The sequence below is a fragment of the Labrus bergylta genome, chromosome 6, assembly GCF_963930695.1.
Source record: "Labrus bergylta chromosome 6, fLabBer1.1, whole genome shotgun sequence".
Taxonomy (NCBI): Eukaryota; Metazoa; Chordata; class Actinopteri; order Labriformes; family Labridae; genus Labrus; species Labrus bergylta.
Window position 1 is genome coordinate 2,568,496 of NC_089200.1, and position 19,404 is coordinate 2,587,899.

The 19,404-nt window shown below is 45.9% G+C and overlaps 1 protein-coding gene across 6 annotated transcripts in view; it reads right to left on the minus strand.

Moving 5' to 3' along the window:
• Positions 1-19,404, minus strand: part of pde4dip (phosphodiesterase 4D interacting protein) — a 44,887-nt gene that overhangs the window by 23,186 nt on the left and 2,297 nt on the right. For 5 of the 6 annotated variants that reach the window (XM_065955555.1, XM_065955552.1, XM_065955553.1 and 2 more), the window contains exons 1-17: positions 13,000-15,273; positions 10,993-11,130; positions 10,765-10,884; positions 10,475-10,567; positions 9,986-10,195; positions 9,591-9,749; positions 9,039-9,131; positions 8,735-8,872; positions 8,430-8,609; positions 8,145-8,339; positions 7,802-8,056; positions 7,285-7,450; positions 2,716-2,816; positions 2,312-2,469; positions 851-1,151; positions 606-768; positions 366-482 (exon numbers count right to left, since the gene is read on the minus strand). In XM_065955555.1, the coding sequence (XP_065811627.1) occupies positions 366-482; positions 606-768; positions 851-1,151; positions 2,312-2,469; positions 2,716-2,816; positions 7,285-7,450; positions 7,802-8,056; positions 8,145-8,339; positions 8,430-8,609; positions 8,735-8,872; positions 9,039-9,131; positions 9,591-9,749; positions 9,986-10,195; positions 10,475-10,567; positions 10,765-10,884; positions 10,993-11,130; positions 13,000-14,292 (3,880 nt within the window). In that variant the 5' untranslated portion in view covers positions 14,293-15,273. Of the gene's footprint in view, positions 1-365; positions 483-605; positions 769-850; positions 1,152-2,311; positions 2,470-2,715; positions 2,817-7,284; positions 7,451-7,801; positions 8,057-8,144; positions 8,340-8,429; positions 8,610-8,734; positions 8,873-9,038; positions 9,132-9,590; positions 9,750-9,985; positions 10,196-10,474; positions 10,568-10,764; positions 10,885-10,992; positions 11,131-12,999; positions 15,274-18,705; positions 18,742-19,404 lie in introns of those variants that run through there. The other variant, XM_065955556.1, reaches the window with a different exon arrangement.

Here is a 19,404-nt window from a genome sequence, read left to right on the forward strand (position 1 = left end):
TAATCAGTTAATTTCAGTCCATTTTTTTAGATCTGAAAAAAGTCACTCGTTAACGCAGGGACACAGAGTGAAATCAATTATTTGGATGTTTGTCTCCTTAGGGCTTCCGTAGAATAATGTTTAAAATGTTAAATATGCATCAAAAAGAGCTCACTGTTTAACAAATATATTTTGATATTATGAAAACTGTTCCAATAATGTTGATGACTGTAAGAGCTGCCCTCTGGTGCCCTCTAGTGTTCATTTGAAGCTACTACAACCACAGAGCAGCTCTGTTCCTGTTTCCTGGAGAAGAATTGATAATGAACGTTTTAAATGTCTCATCAAAGAGTGATCAGGTGTGTTCACTAGACGGTGGGACGTACCTGGGCTGCTGGTGTCCTCCCTCTCAGCCTCGTTCTCACTGCGGCCGCAGGTCTCGTAGCCCAGATCCTGCAGGTCCACCTGGATCTGTTTACTGTCCTGCTTCACCGCTGTCTCCGCTGCAGAGACACAGAAGAAGAAGAAGAAGACTCAGTTTTACGATGATGCATTTGCAGTGGATGATTTCTTTCTGTGGACTTTTACAGAACTCTTATTGATAACTGATGAATGAATCCACTCACTGAGCAGCTCTCTGTAGTCTTTGAGCTGCTCGGCCTGAGCCTGCACCGTGGCTTCAGACACCATCAGTCGCTCACGCAGCTCTTCGCTCTTCTGCTGCAGACGAACCGTCTTCTCACACTTCACAGAGGACTGAGCTGCCGAGAGCTCGCTGTCTGCACCGTCCTGGAACAAACACATGAACTATGAAGTGCTTTCATATATTTTTTTACATCCTTGTAGAATGAGGAGCCGCCGTCCTCTTTACCTGTGAGGAGTTGTTGAGCAGCTGCAGGGACGCCGGCCTGTTGGTGGCGCTCTGATCATGCTGTGATAGAGACATCTCGGTATCCCAGGCGTCCCAGATCCCAGAGCTCTCCTCCTCCTCCTCCTCCTCCTCTTCGTCCTCCTCCACCCCCTCTATGGTCACATCCAGCTCCTCCTCTGCCTCCTCCTCTGCCTCCTCCTCTTCTCCCTCCAACACCTTCTGTTCATGACTCTGCTTCCTGTCAGGCTGCAGGTGATGCTTTAAATCTTCGTTCTCTGCTCGCAGGCTGAACAGAGCTTTCCTTTAAAAACAAACAGGGAGACACGTGTTGGAAATATTCACTCCTTTTCCCTAAAAGAATAAAATTTAGACTTCTACAAAAGTAAAGTTGCTCAGTCATCCCTTCTGGAGGCCTCCATACATGTTTCCATTACAACAAATGTAATATTGTCAGGTAAGAATAAAATTTAGACTAGTCCCTCTGCACCTTTAAGAAAAAGATTAAGATTAAGATTTACTTTTATTGATCCCTGCAAGGGGAAATTTCAGTTTTTACACTCTGTAGTCATGAACACACACATAGGCTGAAGTATACACACACATGCACACAAACAGGATCCTATGGACATGCACTAAGGGAGAAATGTCAGAGTGACGGAGTGGCCCACAGTGGGCTAAAGACCCAGCTCTTTCATGAATACCTACTAACTTAATGATGATGGTCTCCATATTATTGATGATGATGATGGTAATGACGATGGTTTTTGTTTGATAACAACGACTTATAAGATGGTTTCTATACTGATTAGAGCTCTCAAGAACTGCCCTCAATGTTGTGCTTTGCCTCTGGTCACTTCCTGTCAGCACCTGTGTGTCCAATCAGACTCAAAGCTGATCGTTTGCTCTTACTGACATTGTTCCCTTTTTTCTAGATCCTTGCTTGTGTTGTTCTTACTCTCTGATGTACGTCGCTTTGGAGAAAAGAGTCTGCTAAGTGAATTGTAGAATTGTAGATTTGTAGGTAGCTAGCAGTGTAGCTACAAGCATTAAACATACAAGCTGAGTGTGAGCTTCTGGTGGTGATGAGTCCAGGAGGAGGGGCCCAGTTTGAATGTTGTGTTTACAAGATGTGTGGTGTAAAGGATTTGATGTTTTACAGAATATTAAGTGTGTTCATACGTGCAACAAACTGATTTTTGGTGTAACACAGTAACTGAAAAGTAAGTACAATATGGGATTTCTTGATATTTATGAGATTACTAAACTTACAAAAATAAGTCTTGTGTGTGTGTTCATGGAAATGGGGGGGAACACTGAACAGTTTCAGAAAAAAAAAACACAGAAAGAAAACCTGTGAGCTGCAGTCGTAGCAGACAGTCACAGTTTGATTATCAGTCTTGGTTGGATTTGTTTGCAATAAGAAATTCCCTCGGTGTAATCCTCTATGTGTAATCATCTTACCTCATCTGTGAGAGGGAGGAGAAGCCGGCCTTCTCCAGCTGAGCCTTCAGCTCCCCCAGCTCTCTCTCCACCACCCGCTTCTGCTCCACCAGCTGTTTGACCTCCACCAGCCCCTGACCCTCAAACAGCAGATCAGAGGACGGGGACTTTCCAGAAGCCTGTTTGGACACACAGTCAGAGTGATGAGACGCACAGTCGCTCTGTGGACGACAACATGTCACCATGAGCAGCCTTTTGTTTTTTTAAAAGATCTCATTACACGAGAAAACAAACTTTGTGATGTGGTCAGATCAGACTTAAAGCTGTTTGTTTGCAGTTCCTGACGTTGTCTCCTCCTCTCTAGATCAACAGGTATCAAACAGGTATTGATATTGTTAGGCTTTTACCAGTATTGCGTCACAAACCTTGGTCTGGAGCCTCGGTTTGGACTCGTCTTCATCGACGCTCTCCGTGTACTCGCTGTTCAAATCCTCGTCAGCCTCGTCTTCATCCTCTGAGCTCAGCTCTGCAGGAAGGAGGAGAGAAGAGTTTGATTCATCAGCGTCACAAAAACTTCTTTGACATTTACCTTACAGCTTCACTTTCATGTTTTTTGTGTGCGTGCAATTCAGCAACTGTTCCTCTGGGAGTCAAAACACACACACACACACACACACACACACACACACACACACACACACACACACACACACACACACACACACACACACACACACACACACACACACACACACACACACACACACACACACACACACAGAGAAGAGAGAGAAGAGTGATTTCTTCATATTTTTCACTTTTGTTGTCATTGCTGCTGATTTGTTTTGTCATTTTTAACATCTGCTGTGGTCCTCGACTTTAAATACAACATGTATTATTTTAAAGGTGACATATCCTCCTCCTCTTCTTCAGTGTAAATAAGTCTCAGAGCTCCTCAAAACATGTGTGCGAAGTTTCTTGTTCTAAATCCACTCTGATCCTGTATTTGATCATGTCTATAAACCCCTCTATTTCAGCCCTGCTCAGAACAAGCTGTTTCTGTGTCTGTACCTTTAAATATGTAAATGAGCTGTGTCTGACCACGCCCCCTCTCTGGAAGGGCTTGGGTGGGCTCGGTGCTTTCTCGCTCCATGTCCTATTGTTTACAGTGAGAAGGCAGACTCAGAGGGCAGAACAAACACCTAGCTGTGGGAGTGTCACCCACCTGGGGGAGGGGCTACTGCCCTTTGTGATGTCATGAAGGGAAAATCTCCAAATGGCCTGTTTGAGCACACATTTTCTGAAAAGTGGAGCAGGCAGAAGATGGAGAGGATGAAGTTTTTTCATCATTGGGGGGTTTGTAGACGGACTAGAGACACATGTTAGAGTTAGAGGAACATGGTGAATTGTGTTTCACAGAATATATTACCTTAAACAGCTCGTGATTGACTTATTTCACTACATATGTCTTTTTAACTGCCTTTAAATCTGCTTCAACACAACGGTCACTCTCATTGGCTGATTTTAAGAGGATGTTCTAGCCAATCAATCATATCTACTCTATAACACAAGATAACAGCAACATTAGCTTGATTCATTAAGGACACATTAAGAAGATGAATGTTTAAAGTCACAATTTAAAGTACCTAAAAATTCAAACTCCTGCACAGTCTAACTTGCATGTTCTGGTCTTGACACATTTCCAGTTAGTGCATTATAAGTAAGACAGAGTGCATTACTTTCCTCTGCACCTGTCCCATTGAATAGATGTGCAAAGTTTTTGTTTACAATTCAAAGTGCAAAAAAAAGTGCTTCATTGATTTGAAAATTACTAGCAGCCTTCTGCAAAAAAAACCCTCATAGTTGGTTTTAGCTTAAGTCCCGACACGTTGACAGGGCAAGTAGCCAATAACAGTTCAGGATTTTTTGGGTGGCACCTGGGTAGGCCAATCAGATTTTCTAGGGGGGGTTCATGCCTCATGCCACCCCTCTGGACTCGCCCCTGGACACATCTGACGATCTGACAGATACGTTTCAGAATTTGACAAATATTTGCTGTTTGTAATTGTTATTCATCTTAATGTATAATAATGATGTTTCTTATACGATGTTTGTATGTGAGGCTGTTGGTCAGAAGTTTTATTAATGTTCTGCTCTCTGTTTCATCCAGGACACTCTTAAAAAGGTTTTTCCTGATTAACACTTCAGCAGATCTGAAGAAGAATCGGGGATCTGTGCAGAGTCTGGGATGCTTGAGTCACATTTTGGGTCTTCATTAAATTCAAATGTTGAAGACACTGAAAAGGGCCCGTGGATTATGGGTAATCTAGACAAAGTTGGAAGGTAAATCCTGGATTTGAATTTCTCTGAAGGTGGGATTAAACGCAGCAGGGTAGGTTGTCAACATCATAGATTTCCTGGAATTCCTGTTTTTGTTGCCGTGATACTGAAACAGGTTTTGATATTGTGTGATTTTTTTACTCGTACAGAGTCAAAGTTTGTAGTTCTGTTGTCATGACAATGCTAATGTCAGCTGTGACATCAGAGAAGTTAAAGAAGTTCTGGTCTCATATTGATCTTAAAGTCTGATCTTTGTGTTTTTAAAGGTCAAATATGATGCTAAATCCTCTTCCTCATGTTTCTCTAATCACTAATATGTGTTTCTAAAAGTGAGGTGTTAGCAGGAGGAGATGGATGGGACAAACAAACAGTATAGAGACCCGAGATGGAGCCCTGAGTGACACCAAGAGTCTTTTAGTAACGTGTAACTCCACTTAAAGGTCACATATTATACAAAACACACTTCACCATGTTTCTCTAACTCTAACATGTGTCTCTAGTCTGTCTACAAATCCCCCAATGATGAGAAAAGTCCATCCTCTCCGTCTTTAACCTGCTCCACTTTTCAGATGTGTGCTCAAACAGGTCGTTTGGAGATTTTCCCTTCATGACATCACAAAGGGCAGTAGCCCCTCCCCCAGGTGGGTGACACTTCCACAGCTAGGTGTTTGTTCTGCCCTCTGAGTCTGCCTTCTCACCGTAAACAATAGGACATGGAGAGAGAAAGCCCCCCGTTCATATTACTGTCATGTAGTTTTGGGGTACGTTAAGGAGGGAACGTGTGGAGCTGGACTCAGTGCTTACGTTACTGTGTTTGTTTTTTCGGGTCTTCATGTGTGTAGAGGGGAAACATACTGAAACAGGGCGGGAAGGTGTTGAGCTGGTGTGTTAACTTACAAAAACAAAATGTATTTCAACTGTTCAAACCATGAAATCCTCCTGAAATCATGAAGGCATGATGGAAAGGTTTATTGATGACATGGCAGGGGTCAAAACGGTTTAAAAAGTCCTCTTAACGATGAGCACACACACGCACACACACGTTTCTCATCCTCCAGTCTGAACGTTCATACTGTACTTACTGTGCAGCAGGTTGTGATCGTACTCATTCATATCGAACCACAGACTTCTAACAGTTGTTGAATTGCACACAGTCTCGTTAAAAATCACAGAAGCAAACTCACGCTTGAAATATCACAAATGCAGACCGTGGAGTCATTTTCATCTTTTCAAAACAAAGAAAAGCATTCAGAGACGGTCTGATTCAGGCTGCTGCTCATGCAAAAGGCACACACTCATCCACATATTAGAACCAAATACAAAACATTTGCACAAACATTAAACAGATTGAATGATGCTTGTTTTCCTTCAAATTAGAAAAAGTGCTGAATTAATTAATCCCACTGAAATATTTACAAAACAATCACACGCATGTTGTTTCTGTCTTTTCTGCACGAGACGTTAAAGGAAGAATGTGTGAGATGTTCCACATAAATATATCATAAATCCAGTCTGTCCTGTGTAAATGTGTCTCTGAGTCCTGACTGTCTACAATGAGGGAGAAGCTCGAGTCCCGCTGGCTGTGTTGTTGTCAGAGCCGTGTTTACATGGACGGGACGGCCGGCTCCTCCCCTTGTGTATAAAAGCTGTTTTAGTCAAGAACTAGAGAGAAGAAGAAGAACATACTCACTGATTATTTGGATGTTAGTAAGAGTTTTTAGATCACGCTCCTTCTGTGTCAGTTTACATGAAATGTGAAGCTACGAGTTAACTAAAGAGCGCTAACATTAGCATGCTAACACAACAATGCAGGACACAGGTGATTGCAGCTCGAGCCGAGGACAATTTAGTTCACCGCTTTCAGTTAATGGTGATTAATTGTAGTGCGTTGTAATTCATAACTCCTTCATGTGAACTTGAGTGGAGGCTTCAGTATGGAGGAGGCGTGGCCTAACAGCAGTTTGTTTTGGTTTCATGCTGGAGCTCAAGGGCGACATCTACTGGATCAAAAAGTCGCACATTCTTCCTTTAATCAGGAGCAGAACCAGAGTGGTAGATGTGCACGTGGAGCATTCATGACATCATAACAGCATGTTATAGTATACAAAATGAAAAACACACAGACATATAGTTTAGAGATTTTGTAAAGTCGTGGTGAGTTTTCTTGTAAAAGGAGCTTTTTGTCAACTTCTGACAAATAAACGGGAAAAGAGCGTCTGTCGTTTTTAAAGGCTCTGATGTTACAACATGACTAACTGTTGTTGCAGGGATTAGAAACAGAAGGAGGAAAAGAAATAAATAAATCATTTGTCTACTTTTTGCAGGCTAAAGATAGATATCTGTCCTCGACTTTGGAGTGCAAATCAATGCCAAAATGGTTAACACACATAAAACCGAGGAGGCTCCTTGAAATCAAACATGTGAAACTTCATGCAGTTTTTTTGAAGGGTTTTAAACACCTGCAGTTCCCCGACTCGTTAATGAAACAGAACAAGAACAGCTGATAAACACTCCCCGTCATGTCACCGTCAGTTGGTTTAACAGAGTTCAGAGTTAGTTTTTGATACCCGGCCACCACACACCACACAGCGTGCCTCCCCCCCTGCCTCCTGCAGGAGTTTACAGATACTGTCCCATGCTCCTCTGATGCCCACCTCCAAACTCAGGCTGCCTGCTGCCGGCTCGGTCGCGGCCCAGAACGGGGCCCCTGGCCGGGGGCGCCTCCTGCTGGAACAGGCTGTCCCTCAGCTCCTGAACCTCCTGAGTCAACCGCTCCACTAGAGGGAGGGCCGAGGGGTCCACCATCTGCCTCTGGAGGTCCTGTACACACACACACACACACACACACACACACACACACACACACACACACACACACACACACACACACACACACACACACACACACACACACACACACACACACACACACACACACACACACACACACACACACACACACACACACACACACACACACACACACACACACACACACACACACACACAGAAGACCAGGACATGAACACGAGTTGATTCCTTGGAGACATTTTAAAAAAGAGCAATTCTCAGAGTCGCTCACATTGTCCTGAATAAGTTGGCTCATGTATTTTGGAGGTGGCTGACAGCTACAATGGATTTCAGGATTTTGAGAGTCTCCCTGTGACTGACCTTGATCAGCTCCTCCTTCCCGTGCAGCGTCCGGCTGAGTGACTCCAGGCTGTGAGTCTGACTCCGGCTCAGCTCGTGGCTCTCCCTCTCCCTCCTCAGAGACAGACGCAGCTCCTCCTGCAGCGCCTGGATCTCCACCGCCGTGTCCGCCCCTGAGTCACGCCTCGACCCCACGCCTGAGCTCAGCTGTCTGCGGAGCTCCTGGAGCCTCGCCGTCTGCTCCGTCATCACCTCGTCGAGCCGGCTCGCAGAGTCCTGCAGGGGAGACTGTGGGGTCAGTTTTTTCACACTTTTAAACTCAGCCTCATGATTTTTTTTTTTTTACTGCGCTCCTCGTCTCTACCTGGATGTACTGGTCCCTGGAGCTGATGGTTTGGAGCAGATCCTGGACATGCTCCTGGTGGTCTTGGGCCTGCCGGGTCCGGTCGGCCAGCACTTCCTGGAAGAGGCGGTCCTTGAGCTGGAGGCGGGCCTTCAGCTCCTCCAGGACGTCGCTGGGAGCTGATTGGATCTGAGCGAGCAGGGAGCAGCGAAGGTCCTGAAGAGAAGAGAAAAAAGAACCAAACGTAAATCAGCCGAAACTAAATGTTCATCTCTTTTTAGAGTGTCGTTCACTTCCTGTGTGTACCTGAGCCTCCTGCGTGCGGGCGTGCAGCGCCCCCTGCAGCTGGCTGATGATGCCGTCTCTCTCTCTCAGGGCGCGGCTCTGTCTCTCTCCGCTCTCCTGCTGCTGACGCTGCACGCTCCTCCAGGCGTCGCACACCTGCTCCAGCTCCAGAGCTTTACCTCGCAGCAGCACCTCCAGGCTCTGACACACACACACACACACACACACAGTGAGCAAGTGTAGGAGTGAGCAACAGAACAAGTGTGAGATGTGTGTGTGTGTGTGTGTGTGTGTGTGTGTGTGTGTGTGTGTGTGTGTGTTCTTACAGTGATGGTCTCCTCGTTGTTGGTGAGCACGCAGCGCTGCCTCTCCAGGTCTCTCTCCTTCTCTCTGAGCAGCAGCTGCAGACGACGAAGCTCCTCCTCTTTCTCCTCCATGCAGCGGAACTTCTCGTCCACGGCTCGCTGCCGAATGGACAAAAAAAAAATCAGTTTTGGTTTGATGTGCCGCTAATCAAACTGCTTAGAAGGTCATAAAAAATGTCATCCTTCGGTCTGAATGTGAGTCTTTGTGCGACTGAATTCATCGGCTCAAAACATTAATAATATGTTGTTAATGTGTGTTATTTACCTCCAGAGCTCGGTCCCTCTCTTTGATTCGCTGACGGAGTTTCTGAAGCAGAGAGTCTCTCTTCTCCTTCGGATCCTCCAACAGCTCACAGTCCTGAGACGAGGACAAACAAGTCAGCAAGCACCGGTGTGTGTGTGTGTGTGTGTGTGTGTGTGTGTGTGTGTGTGTGTGTGTGTGTCGTATCAAGGTGACATAATATCTAACAAAACAGGTAATGAATCATAATGTGAGGTAATGAAATGACCTGGCAGTGAGTTCACTTTGTCAGAGAGGAAGTGAAACCGTCCTCCCAAAAAGTCCCCTAAAAATGAGTTTCAGTATTGAAGCCTCTAGTGGTCGTCAGAGGAACTGCAGCTTGTTAAGCTGTGCAGGTTTCTGTTTGATATGTGTGGCATTCAGAGTATTTACAGAGTACCTCCTTGTGATGTGACCTTTGTATGAACCCTGTGAGTGTGTGTGAGTGCTGATAAAGCCTCATTAAAGGATGAAAGGAGGTTTTATTTGATTTTTTACAGTGAACAGTTTGTAAGTTTGAGCGTTTTAGTTTCAGACCTCAATCAGCTGCTCTTTGCTGAGCAGAGACGTCTTCAGCTCTCGGATGGTCCTCTCTCTCTCCTCGTCCTCGCTCTGTCTCTCCTGCTCTCGCTCTCTCAGCTGCTCCTCTCTCTCCTGCAGGGCCGATCGAGCCGTCTCCAGAGCCAGCTGCAGGTCCTGAACATAAAAACAAACACAGATGTACAAAAAAACAGAAATGCCAAGATGCGTGGTGATCTGATGCAAACAAACACATCCTCCCTTCATGGAAAACAAAAATGCAAGCTAGTTGTCCAAGAAATAAATCCACTGCTGCCTTCAAATGCTCCTCAGGAAAACTGTATTTACGAGTCACGAGCTCACGTCGTTATTACGAGTGGGACATTTCGATGATATCTCTTCCTCCTCCTCACCTGGCTGTGTCTCTCCGTCTCCCTCCTGTGCTGCAGCGCCCCCTGCAGGTCCTTCTCCAGCCTCTGCAGGGCACGATTCAGGTCGTCCTGCGTCCTGGCCGCCTGTCTCTGCCCACGCTGGCCGGCCTGCAGCTCCAGCTGAGCCTGGAAGAGGGACGCCTGCAGGGCCAGCACCTCGCCATGACCCCGGATACTCTCTGTGCCCGAAACCTGCAGGAAGCACACAGCAGGGGGTCGGTCAGGGACGGATAAACACAGAGGGACATTAAGGGGACAAATGCACAAAACAAGACAAAGATACTAAGTAGGGAAATTAGAACTCTGATCTTAAATCGTAGTTAAAGTGAAATCGGGGCATTTACTTATTTGTGAATGGATCTAGTTTGTATATTTGTAAACTGTGTGTGTGTGTGTGTGTGTGTGTGTGAGCAGCTGCTCAGTGATGTGAAGAGACTTTGGTATCACTCAGTGTCAGGGCGGAGGACAAACCTGCAGCTGCTGCAGCTGGCTGCGGCTGGCGAACTCTTTGAGGGAACACAGCATCTTATTCTGCTCCTCGATGACGCGACACAGCTCTGCAGCCTACACACACACACACACACGCACACACGCACACACGCACACACGCACACACGCACACACGCACACACGCACACACGCACACACGCACACACGCACACACGCACACACACACACACACACACACACAGATGTAACTTGGCAGTCCTTTCGACAATCATCTGGGATCCTTTTTGTCCTCCTTGCTGTGTGTCTCTCACCTGTGCGTCTTTGGAGTTAGCCGTGTCACTGATGTTCTGGATGTTTCTCTCCTGTCTCTGCGCTTCCTCCTGAGCTGAACGAAGCTCCAGCTCCATGTCGCCCAGATGCTTCTGCAGCTTCTAAACACACACACACAAAGATCAGTCAGATCTTCCCTGCAGACTTATGTTAAAGCAGATTCAGACTGATGAAGCGGGGGGGCGGGGGGGGGGGGGGTGCTTTGGTACCTGGTTCCTGGTCTCGCTCTCTCTGATCTTGGCCTGCAGCGAGCGGACCTGCTCCTGGGCTTTCTGCAGCTCGCCCACACACTGACCCGCAGCGCTCTCGTACTGACCGAGCTGACCCTGCTGCTCATCAATCAGCCTCTGGAGGACACAGGAATCAAACTCATCGTCAACGCACGTTACAACAAGAGAAAACAAACAGGGGGATGATTATGATTGGCCGCTGACTGACACAGTTACATCGGTGCCGCCCGTCTCTGCAGCCGGGAAGGATTGAGAGAAAGTGGAAAGTGATGTCAGCTCACTGTCAGAGGACTTCCTGGGGAAGCCACTGTTGCTACGGCAGCATGTTGTTGACTTCCTGTTTTGGTGTTTTATGATATGATGCCAACCGACTCTATAAACGACATGTGAAGCTTTTTCCTTTTTCTTTAGAGCAGTTTCAAAAACGTGTCAGATCAGTGAAATATAAAACAATCAGGTGACACTTCAGTTTGTCCTAAAAGTTTCTTAATAAAACTGAAAAACTATCAACTTCCTTCTCTTGTGGGTATAAAAAGTGGGAACATTATAGATTAGTTCTCTTCCTATTTATTCAATCTGATTTGAATCTCTTCCTTTTTTCACAAAGTTCTTTCCTCTTGGTGTATTTACTTGAATTACCGTCATTGTTTTGAACCTTTTCGCTCTGTTTTCATGTTTCTACATCGTTCTCGTCCTCTTGGTTGAACTCATTATTGTCTGGACTGTTTCGTCTTGCTGGAATCTGCTGGCCGTTCAGAGTTTCTTCTGCTGCTTTCTCATCAGCACACCTTCTTGTTAACTCTTGTTTTTAGACATGCTGCTGTATGAAAATGTTTTTATTATCATAGTTATGTTAAAATCATAAAGCGTAAACATTAACGGCTGAAGCCTGAGTGACGTCACCCGTCTGTTCCTGCAGGGGGCGCTAAAGTAATTTCTGCTTTTTTGAATGGGTGTGTATGTGACTTCCTGTGCTTCTGCAGCCAGCCTCTAGTGGACACTTGAAGAACTGCAGGATTTTTGCACTTCATTGGTTAAAATGATTCCTGTATGTGGACAGATCTCCCCTGATTGGCTGACCTGCAGGGCTGCAAAACTAAGACATCATCATCTGCATTTTTCTTTACAGAAAGTGGGAACTTCTTCTATATGACTCATAAACTGTGCGTACGTGTCCTGATTCAGAGCGCTGACAGCTCCGTTATACAGCCTGCTGCTTTATGTCTGTATAAGAGACGAACACAAGAACATTCTCTCTCTCTCTCTCTCTCTCTCTCTCTCTCTCTCTCATCGTTAACATAACAAAAGAGAGTTATGAAGCTCGTGAAGCCGGAGCAGACTCACTCACTCACTGGCTGGCTGTGGGGGTTTGGAGACTGTTTCCACGGCAACGGAAGTGTTGCTAGGATACAGACGAGGGGGGTTAGAGTATTTGTACTCAAGTGCCCCGAGAGGGCGATCAAGGCAGCGAGCGTGTTGAGAGCTTCATCAGCGGAGAAGGAGATGAGCAAGAAAAAGAAAATCCTGAGAGGTTTGACCTCGTTCAGGCCGGACTGCAGAATAAGCGGCTCAACCTTCTTACCACCATTTCTACACTTTCCAAGTCTGTGAAGACAACTTTGGTATTTTAAAAGGTTCATGTTGTTGTTATGACTCAGGTCTTATTCGCTCTCAGACATTCAGAGACGGACGTAATCTCCAGGCTCTGACGCACACACACGATTCCAATATTTTTGCACCTATTAATGATTTAGGTCCCTGTTTTGAAAATGGGCCAAAGTTTAGAAATCCTAAATAACCTTCAGGGACAAGAAGAACGATGAGGAAAAAAGTATTTAAAGCAGCAGAGGCCGAGGAACCCTGACATGTTCTTCCTGTCTTTGGTAAATCTAAAAAAAAAAAAACCTGGATACTACATTTCCCATGATGCATCTAAATCTACACTGAGGTGGAGGCTATCCGGTCAGGAGTCGTCGTCGTAGCTACCTGCTGGAAGCGAAACGGCCCACACTGAATATAATCATCCATCCACTGCTCCTCCATCTCTGCCAGCTCCGCCTGCAGCTCATGCTGGGCGCACGGGGTCACGACCTCTGGGGTCACCTGCTGCTGAGGGTACAGGTAACAGTCCGCCGCCCCTCCGTAGGGCGACCTCGGCTGAAGGGGAAGGTGCAGCGACACACTCTGCTCCACTTTGGCTTTGATCAGGACGGGGAGCCGGCTGCCCCTCCGAGTCTTCACCGGCCGGTACTCCAGACTCCTCAGGAGGGTCAGCGTCCCCTCCAGCCCAGAGAGGGAGCTCTCACTGGGGGGACGGTCCCACAGAGGCTCCCTCCTCACTGGAGCCTCCTCTGGATCTTTCTCTGGCTCTGCGTCTTCTTCTCTCTCTTTGGGGTTCACCGGAGTGCGGCCCGCGTCCACGGCGGTTTCCAGAGATTCTACAGAGGACGCCATGCTGGGGGTCGTCCTGTCACACAGGGTCTTATCGGTGTCCGCTAAAGAGGACTCGAAGGCGACCGTGGTGGTGTCAGACGCCTCAGAGGATCGAGCAGCATCCTCCGCTCCCTGATTGGACGGCGAGTAGCGTGTAGACGGGCCACAGGATGTGCTCCTGCGCCCGATCTTCCGCGGCACCTTACACACCGCCTCATAGTCGGAATCAGCGACCCGCAGCGCCGCGCACCCCTTACAGCGCCGCGGCTTCTGCCCCGGGAGAGCGTCTCCGGCGGGGCAGTGGAGGAGGTGGTGCTGGTGGGTGTTTTGCTCCGGGGTGGCGTCCTCCTTATCGGCCCAGGATTCATACACAGAGTAGGTGAGGTCGTCCTGGATCATGTCGGAGTACCTCACATCCTGCAGGGCGGACAGATCCACCACAGGAGAGTCCTCAGACCCCGCCTCCGTCACTATGACCTCCATGACGGCGCCGGTTTGTCCCGCGTTATTCCCGTCCTCCTCTGCGTTGTTCTTGCGGAACAGTCCCCCGATGCACTGCCTGAGCCGGTCTTTCTCCAGCAGCAGCTTGTGGAGGCGCTCCAGGGACAGCGCCTCCACGCGGGCGATGACCGTGTCGAAGCGGTACATCCGGTCCAGCATGAAGGTGCACTTGGAGCAGGCGAACTCGCCGCGCCCGTCCCGGCTCAGCTCGCGGCCCAGAGCGTGGGAGAGCAGCACCTGGAGGTTCACCTTGGCCGCCGGGTGGAAAATCCATCGGCGCTGGTTGCCGCAGAGCTCGCGGGCGCAGATCCTGCACGACTCTTTCATCTTCACCGGGTCCAACATCGCACAAAGTGACGTCACCTTTTAAATGTTGAGTTGTCTATAAAGGTGCGACAGTTTCTTTGGATGGCGGTTCAAACGTTTTTCAGGTGCGTCTTCCTCCTAAGATTTTATTTTTTTTAAATTTACTAAATTTCTGAAACGTCAAAATCTCGTTCATGAGTTCCTTTTCTTGTTCAGAGATGCTTTAATGTGTTTTTGTCCCTCCAAAGCCACCGTCCTTAGTTTTCCTGTGTCAGATCACCATCTGCTCTCATTTAAAAATATATTTGTTTACATTTTTTAGACTGAAAATGTAAAGGAAGAGAATATGTGATCTGGCCAAAAACTCCAGCTCAGCAACTCTAAAGACCTGGGGGGATTTTTTTTGTCAACAAAAAAGTTTAAATCTCAAATCTGAAGTTTAAAATTAGATTTTTAACATTAATATCAGTCCTTGTATCAAAGTCACAAGTGCTCAGATTCTTAGTTTCATGTTTTCAACACAAATAAATCCGGAGAACTTCATGATGGAGATAAAACGAGGAAGCTGCAGCGAGAAGAAAAATCCAAATCTCGTGGTGTCACGCTGACTGGAAAACGTGATCTGAAGCTTTAATTCAGAGATGATTTCCAGGCGGAGAGGCGGATGTTGCTGAGGGTCACATTTTCACTTCCTCTCGGACATGTGATGACACATCGATCCGGTTTTTAGAATCCTCCCGGTTCTCCGTGAAAGTCCTGTTTGTGTTTTAACGCCTTCAAATCAATGACGCCTCCCTGCAGGCTGCAGCATCTCCCCCGCTGCAGCAGCTGCACCCGGTGGAATCCGACACGGAACACGGGAAATCAGAAGCGATCTTTGTTTCTCGTCGACCGGTTTCAGTGTTCGGTGAATTGACCGGAGACGGTCGGTGTCCCTGCCCGGTGTCCTCCACACCCTCAGCGGCCTCATCAGCTGTGGATGGAGGGAGAGGCTGTCAGAGCTCGAGCCGCTTTCACACCGAGAGAGAACGATGACAGAAACCAAAGATCGTCTCTACATAAGAAGACGTCTCACTCCGCAGCTGAAACTAGTCCTGGGCGCTGGCTGCAGCTTTGTCTTCATTTCCATTTCCAGTGTACAGTATATATATACTGTACATATATTCTAGTTTTATTTAAACTTTTGGTTCTTAATTGTACTGTATGTTGTGACTCTTTTTACTCTTATCTTACACTATGGTTTTTATTTTTGCTTTGTTAAGGAGAGCTTGGAACACAAACATTTCATTGCCAGCTATGACTGCTTTGCCTGTTATGTTGTGCATTTGACTAATAAAGATAACTTGAACTTGAACTTGAACTTGAGGAGTGGATGATTGTGGTTATGAGTGTTTGAGATGGCGGGGAGACCAGTTTTTGACCAGATTGGACGGGATGGGGTCGAGAACACTGGTTGAGCTTTTCATACCTGCAGTGATGATTGACAGTTCATTAGGGGACACAGGGGAGAACTGAGACAGTGGCTGGGCGATGAGGCAGGAGGATGCAGGTAGGGAGGCAGAGGGGGCAAGGAGGAAGAGGTGACGTCGATGTCAATTCATTACCACGGTGAGTGTGTGTGCCCCACTTCTGTAGTTCTCCAAGTGGTACGCCCAGGTTTAAACCCGACTTGTGGCTCCTCTCTCTCTCTCTCTCTCTCTCTCTCTCTGTCTCTCTCTCTCTCTCTCTCTCTCTCTCTCTCTCTCTCTCTCTCTCTCTCTGATCTCTGAATCTATTCACTGTCCTATCGCTCAACAAAAAACAGTAACATCCAGGTTCAATTTTAATACATTCGAGTACGATATTCACTTTTTTTTAAGCTCGGCTATTCTGCTTTTCCACAACTTTTTACAAAATGTACTATTTCTATCTGGGTTACAGTTTATGTTATTGATTTATTAGTTGTATTTTAACTTTTCTTTCATCTGTTCTGCCTATTTATTGTGTTTGTGTAAACCTAATAACCAGTTGGCGACGAGCTGACATTCAACAGTTAAAGTATTTTAAAAGAGATACTAGAAGATAAAAAGGAAACAATAATGATCCCAATGAGTACAATTTTTAAAGTCTCTTAATTAACCCTTTGAGTAATCCTTCAATAAAAAGATCAAACAGTTTACATGAGTCCACTTCTCATTTCTATCGCTCATTGATTTTGTGTTCTTACATCTTACAAATTAAAGCTTCAAACACGGACAAACAGTTGATGAGTAATTTATTTCCGGTCTTCTAAATTTGTGTCAGAGTGAGACCTCTTGCATCTGTCTGGACTGAACCATTCTACAGGGAACGGGAGGGTCTCTGAGCCCCGCCCTCTGATGCACCAACTGTCTGCCTTTAATGAGCACTTGGAATTCATCTTACACAACAAATGAATCCCCCTCTCTTGTCTGTAATGAATCAAAACCCTTTCCTTTAGAAGAGCCGAATTACAAATATTTGTTACATCATTTGAGAGCTTCTCAAAGCCTGTTTCTTGTGTTATTTTAGTCTCTGTCCAGTTTCATATTAGAGCTCAGTCAACATTTGGATCACAGTTTGTAAATTCAAGAAGAAAAAACATCCAAAAAGTTATTTAAAAAAAAAAAATCACTTAAAGGACAAACATCCATACATTAAAAAAAATCTGTTTGCTAAGAAGTAAATTTCAGCTGTTTTCTTGAGATCTGCTGTTTTCTTGAGATCTCTACTCGTTTATCTCGTTATATTGAGACATCAACGCTAAGCTAACTCCTCCAGATTTCTAGAAAACGGTAAACGCTGTTGTTGTTATCACAGAAAAAAAGGAGTATGATAAAATGTTAGGATGCATGATCTCTTATGGCCACCGTAGTCCCTTAAAGATAGATATTTACGACTGGATTTACCATCCTAGATCCGAGATAAAGATTTTCTATTTTGAGTTTTTTCATACAGATAGGAGGACATCTTTGTTTGTTTGCCCCATGCATACACATTAGTGCCTTGGTTTGTTTCACTTCAGAGCTTTAAAGCCTCAAGTTACTTATTTCACGAGTGTATTTTGTGCTTGTTGTTTTGCACCAACATGTCAGAGAGTGTGTGCAATCTGCTGCGTTCAACCTCCAACATCTGGAGCAAAAAGGGCTTTCTGCACAAACTTCAGTGGGATTAAATATTTACGTTCTTTCTCTCTCTGCAGATCGTTAATAACTCAACATCGTGCAGCAACGTTTTCAGTCTCTATGAAGTCTAAGTCTGCGTGCAGGGAGTGACCTGCAGAACAAGGCTGGACTGTTTTCCATCAGCTTCATTAAATTCTCTGAATCGTCAGCGTGGAATGAGTTCATGTGTTTCCCAGGGGCGCCGAGTCCTGGACCGGCCCACACGAGAATGTCACACAGTTACAAGAGGAGGGGGAGGGGGTGTCGGTGGAATCACATGAACCTGTACTCTGCGCTCATTAAAAGCTGATGTCATTTTTTTTAAACTGACACTTTCAGGATCGTTTTCCCACAGACGAGTTCCTCATCTGTCTTTAATCTTCGCTGCAGGATGGATGAGTTGTTGACAAAGCTGTTCTCACATCTGATTTGTGTGTGTGTGTGTGTGTGTGTGTGTGTGTGTGTGTGTCGTGTGTGTGTGTCGACCTCCTCTGACTCTGACTGTGTTCACATCCGTCAGCCTAAGAGCCCTCTGGAGACACAACACCAAAACACTGATCTGCTGGAATGAGCCAGGCAATCAAATATCAATTAATCCTAATCAGAGATATGTGCCAAACACTGCTGACAGACCTCTCACTCTGTTTACTTTTCTCAGAGTGGCAGAAAAACCAAAAGTGTGACAGCGGAGGATTAACACGGACGCACAATGAAGACAAGTCTTCTCCCAAATGTTTCAGATTCTCTCCGTGCAGCCGCTTTGTGAATTAAATCTCTGTGTTTAAACATCCAGCAGACGGAGAGATGTGCATCAGTGAGGAGGCATGATGAGCCGTTTTGGACGCCCCTCAGTTTGTCAGATATGAGAGCAGTTATCAGGTCAACGGTGTTGCAGTGATGGAAGAGAAGTGGTTCAGATAGAAGTGATTGTACCCGACCTAAAAAGCCTCTGCATGTTTCTAATAAGCTCCACGAGCAGAAACGTGCTCAAACTAGGATCAATATTGGAGATGCTTTTGAAAAATGGAGAGAGGTTAGAACACTTCTGTTAATTTTAACGAGTTTTCATGTCCTGTCTGAGTCTCTTGCATGCAGTGCTGATGAAGATCCACCAGGGGGCGCTGCCTCTCTATTTGCTTTTGTTGAGAACTTGTCTTCATGTGGTGCAATCACTCCCAAGAGAACACCCTAAATCAGTCAGTGTGTGTGTGTGTGTTGTTATGAGTGTAAAGAGCTGGGTGTTTATTTCAGGGTGTAAACATATTTCATATTTCATTCATGTTTGTCTTACCTGCATCTTTTCTTGGATTCTGTGATCACCAGGGCTCTGTGGACAAAGAGAAAAACATTTACATTTCAAATAAGATGCATTTGATATATTGAGCTTAAACGTTTCTCTAGTTTTGAACATAGACTGTAAATATTAATGTTTGAAGCCTGAGTGACGTCACCCATCTCTTCTGCAGGGGGCGCTGGAGTCCCATCGTACAATAACTAATCAGACCTATTTGGTTTTTTGAACCAGGCTGTAAACATGTTCATCTCTGGCTGTAAAAACAGGCTTTTTAGAATGGGTGTGTATGTGACTTCCTGTGCTTCTGCAGCCAGCCTCTAGTGGACACTCGAGGTACTGCAGGGTTTTTTCACTTCTGCAAAGTCCTGCAGTCAAAGCGTGCCACTGATGAAGGGCACAAGCTGAAACTCTTCAGTCTGATAAGGTTGATGTTTGTTTGAAAAGTGTTACTGGAGCCTTTTTGACCTCTTCAAGCCTCTCGGCCCTCCATGCACCGGTCGTTGGTTCTTGTCCCAGAAACCCTACTTTGACCCAGTTTTTTCCAGTTCAGAGCTCACCCTGCTCTATTCTTTACTGATGTGTGTTGCGTTTGGATGTCTGGACCACAGAAATAACAGCAGCTGTATCAGGTAACACACACAGTATCTATAAGAATTAAAAATACATGATGTAAAGTGGAGTTTGAGCCCCTGACAG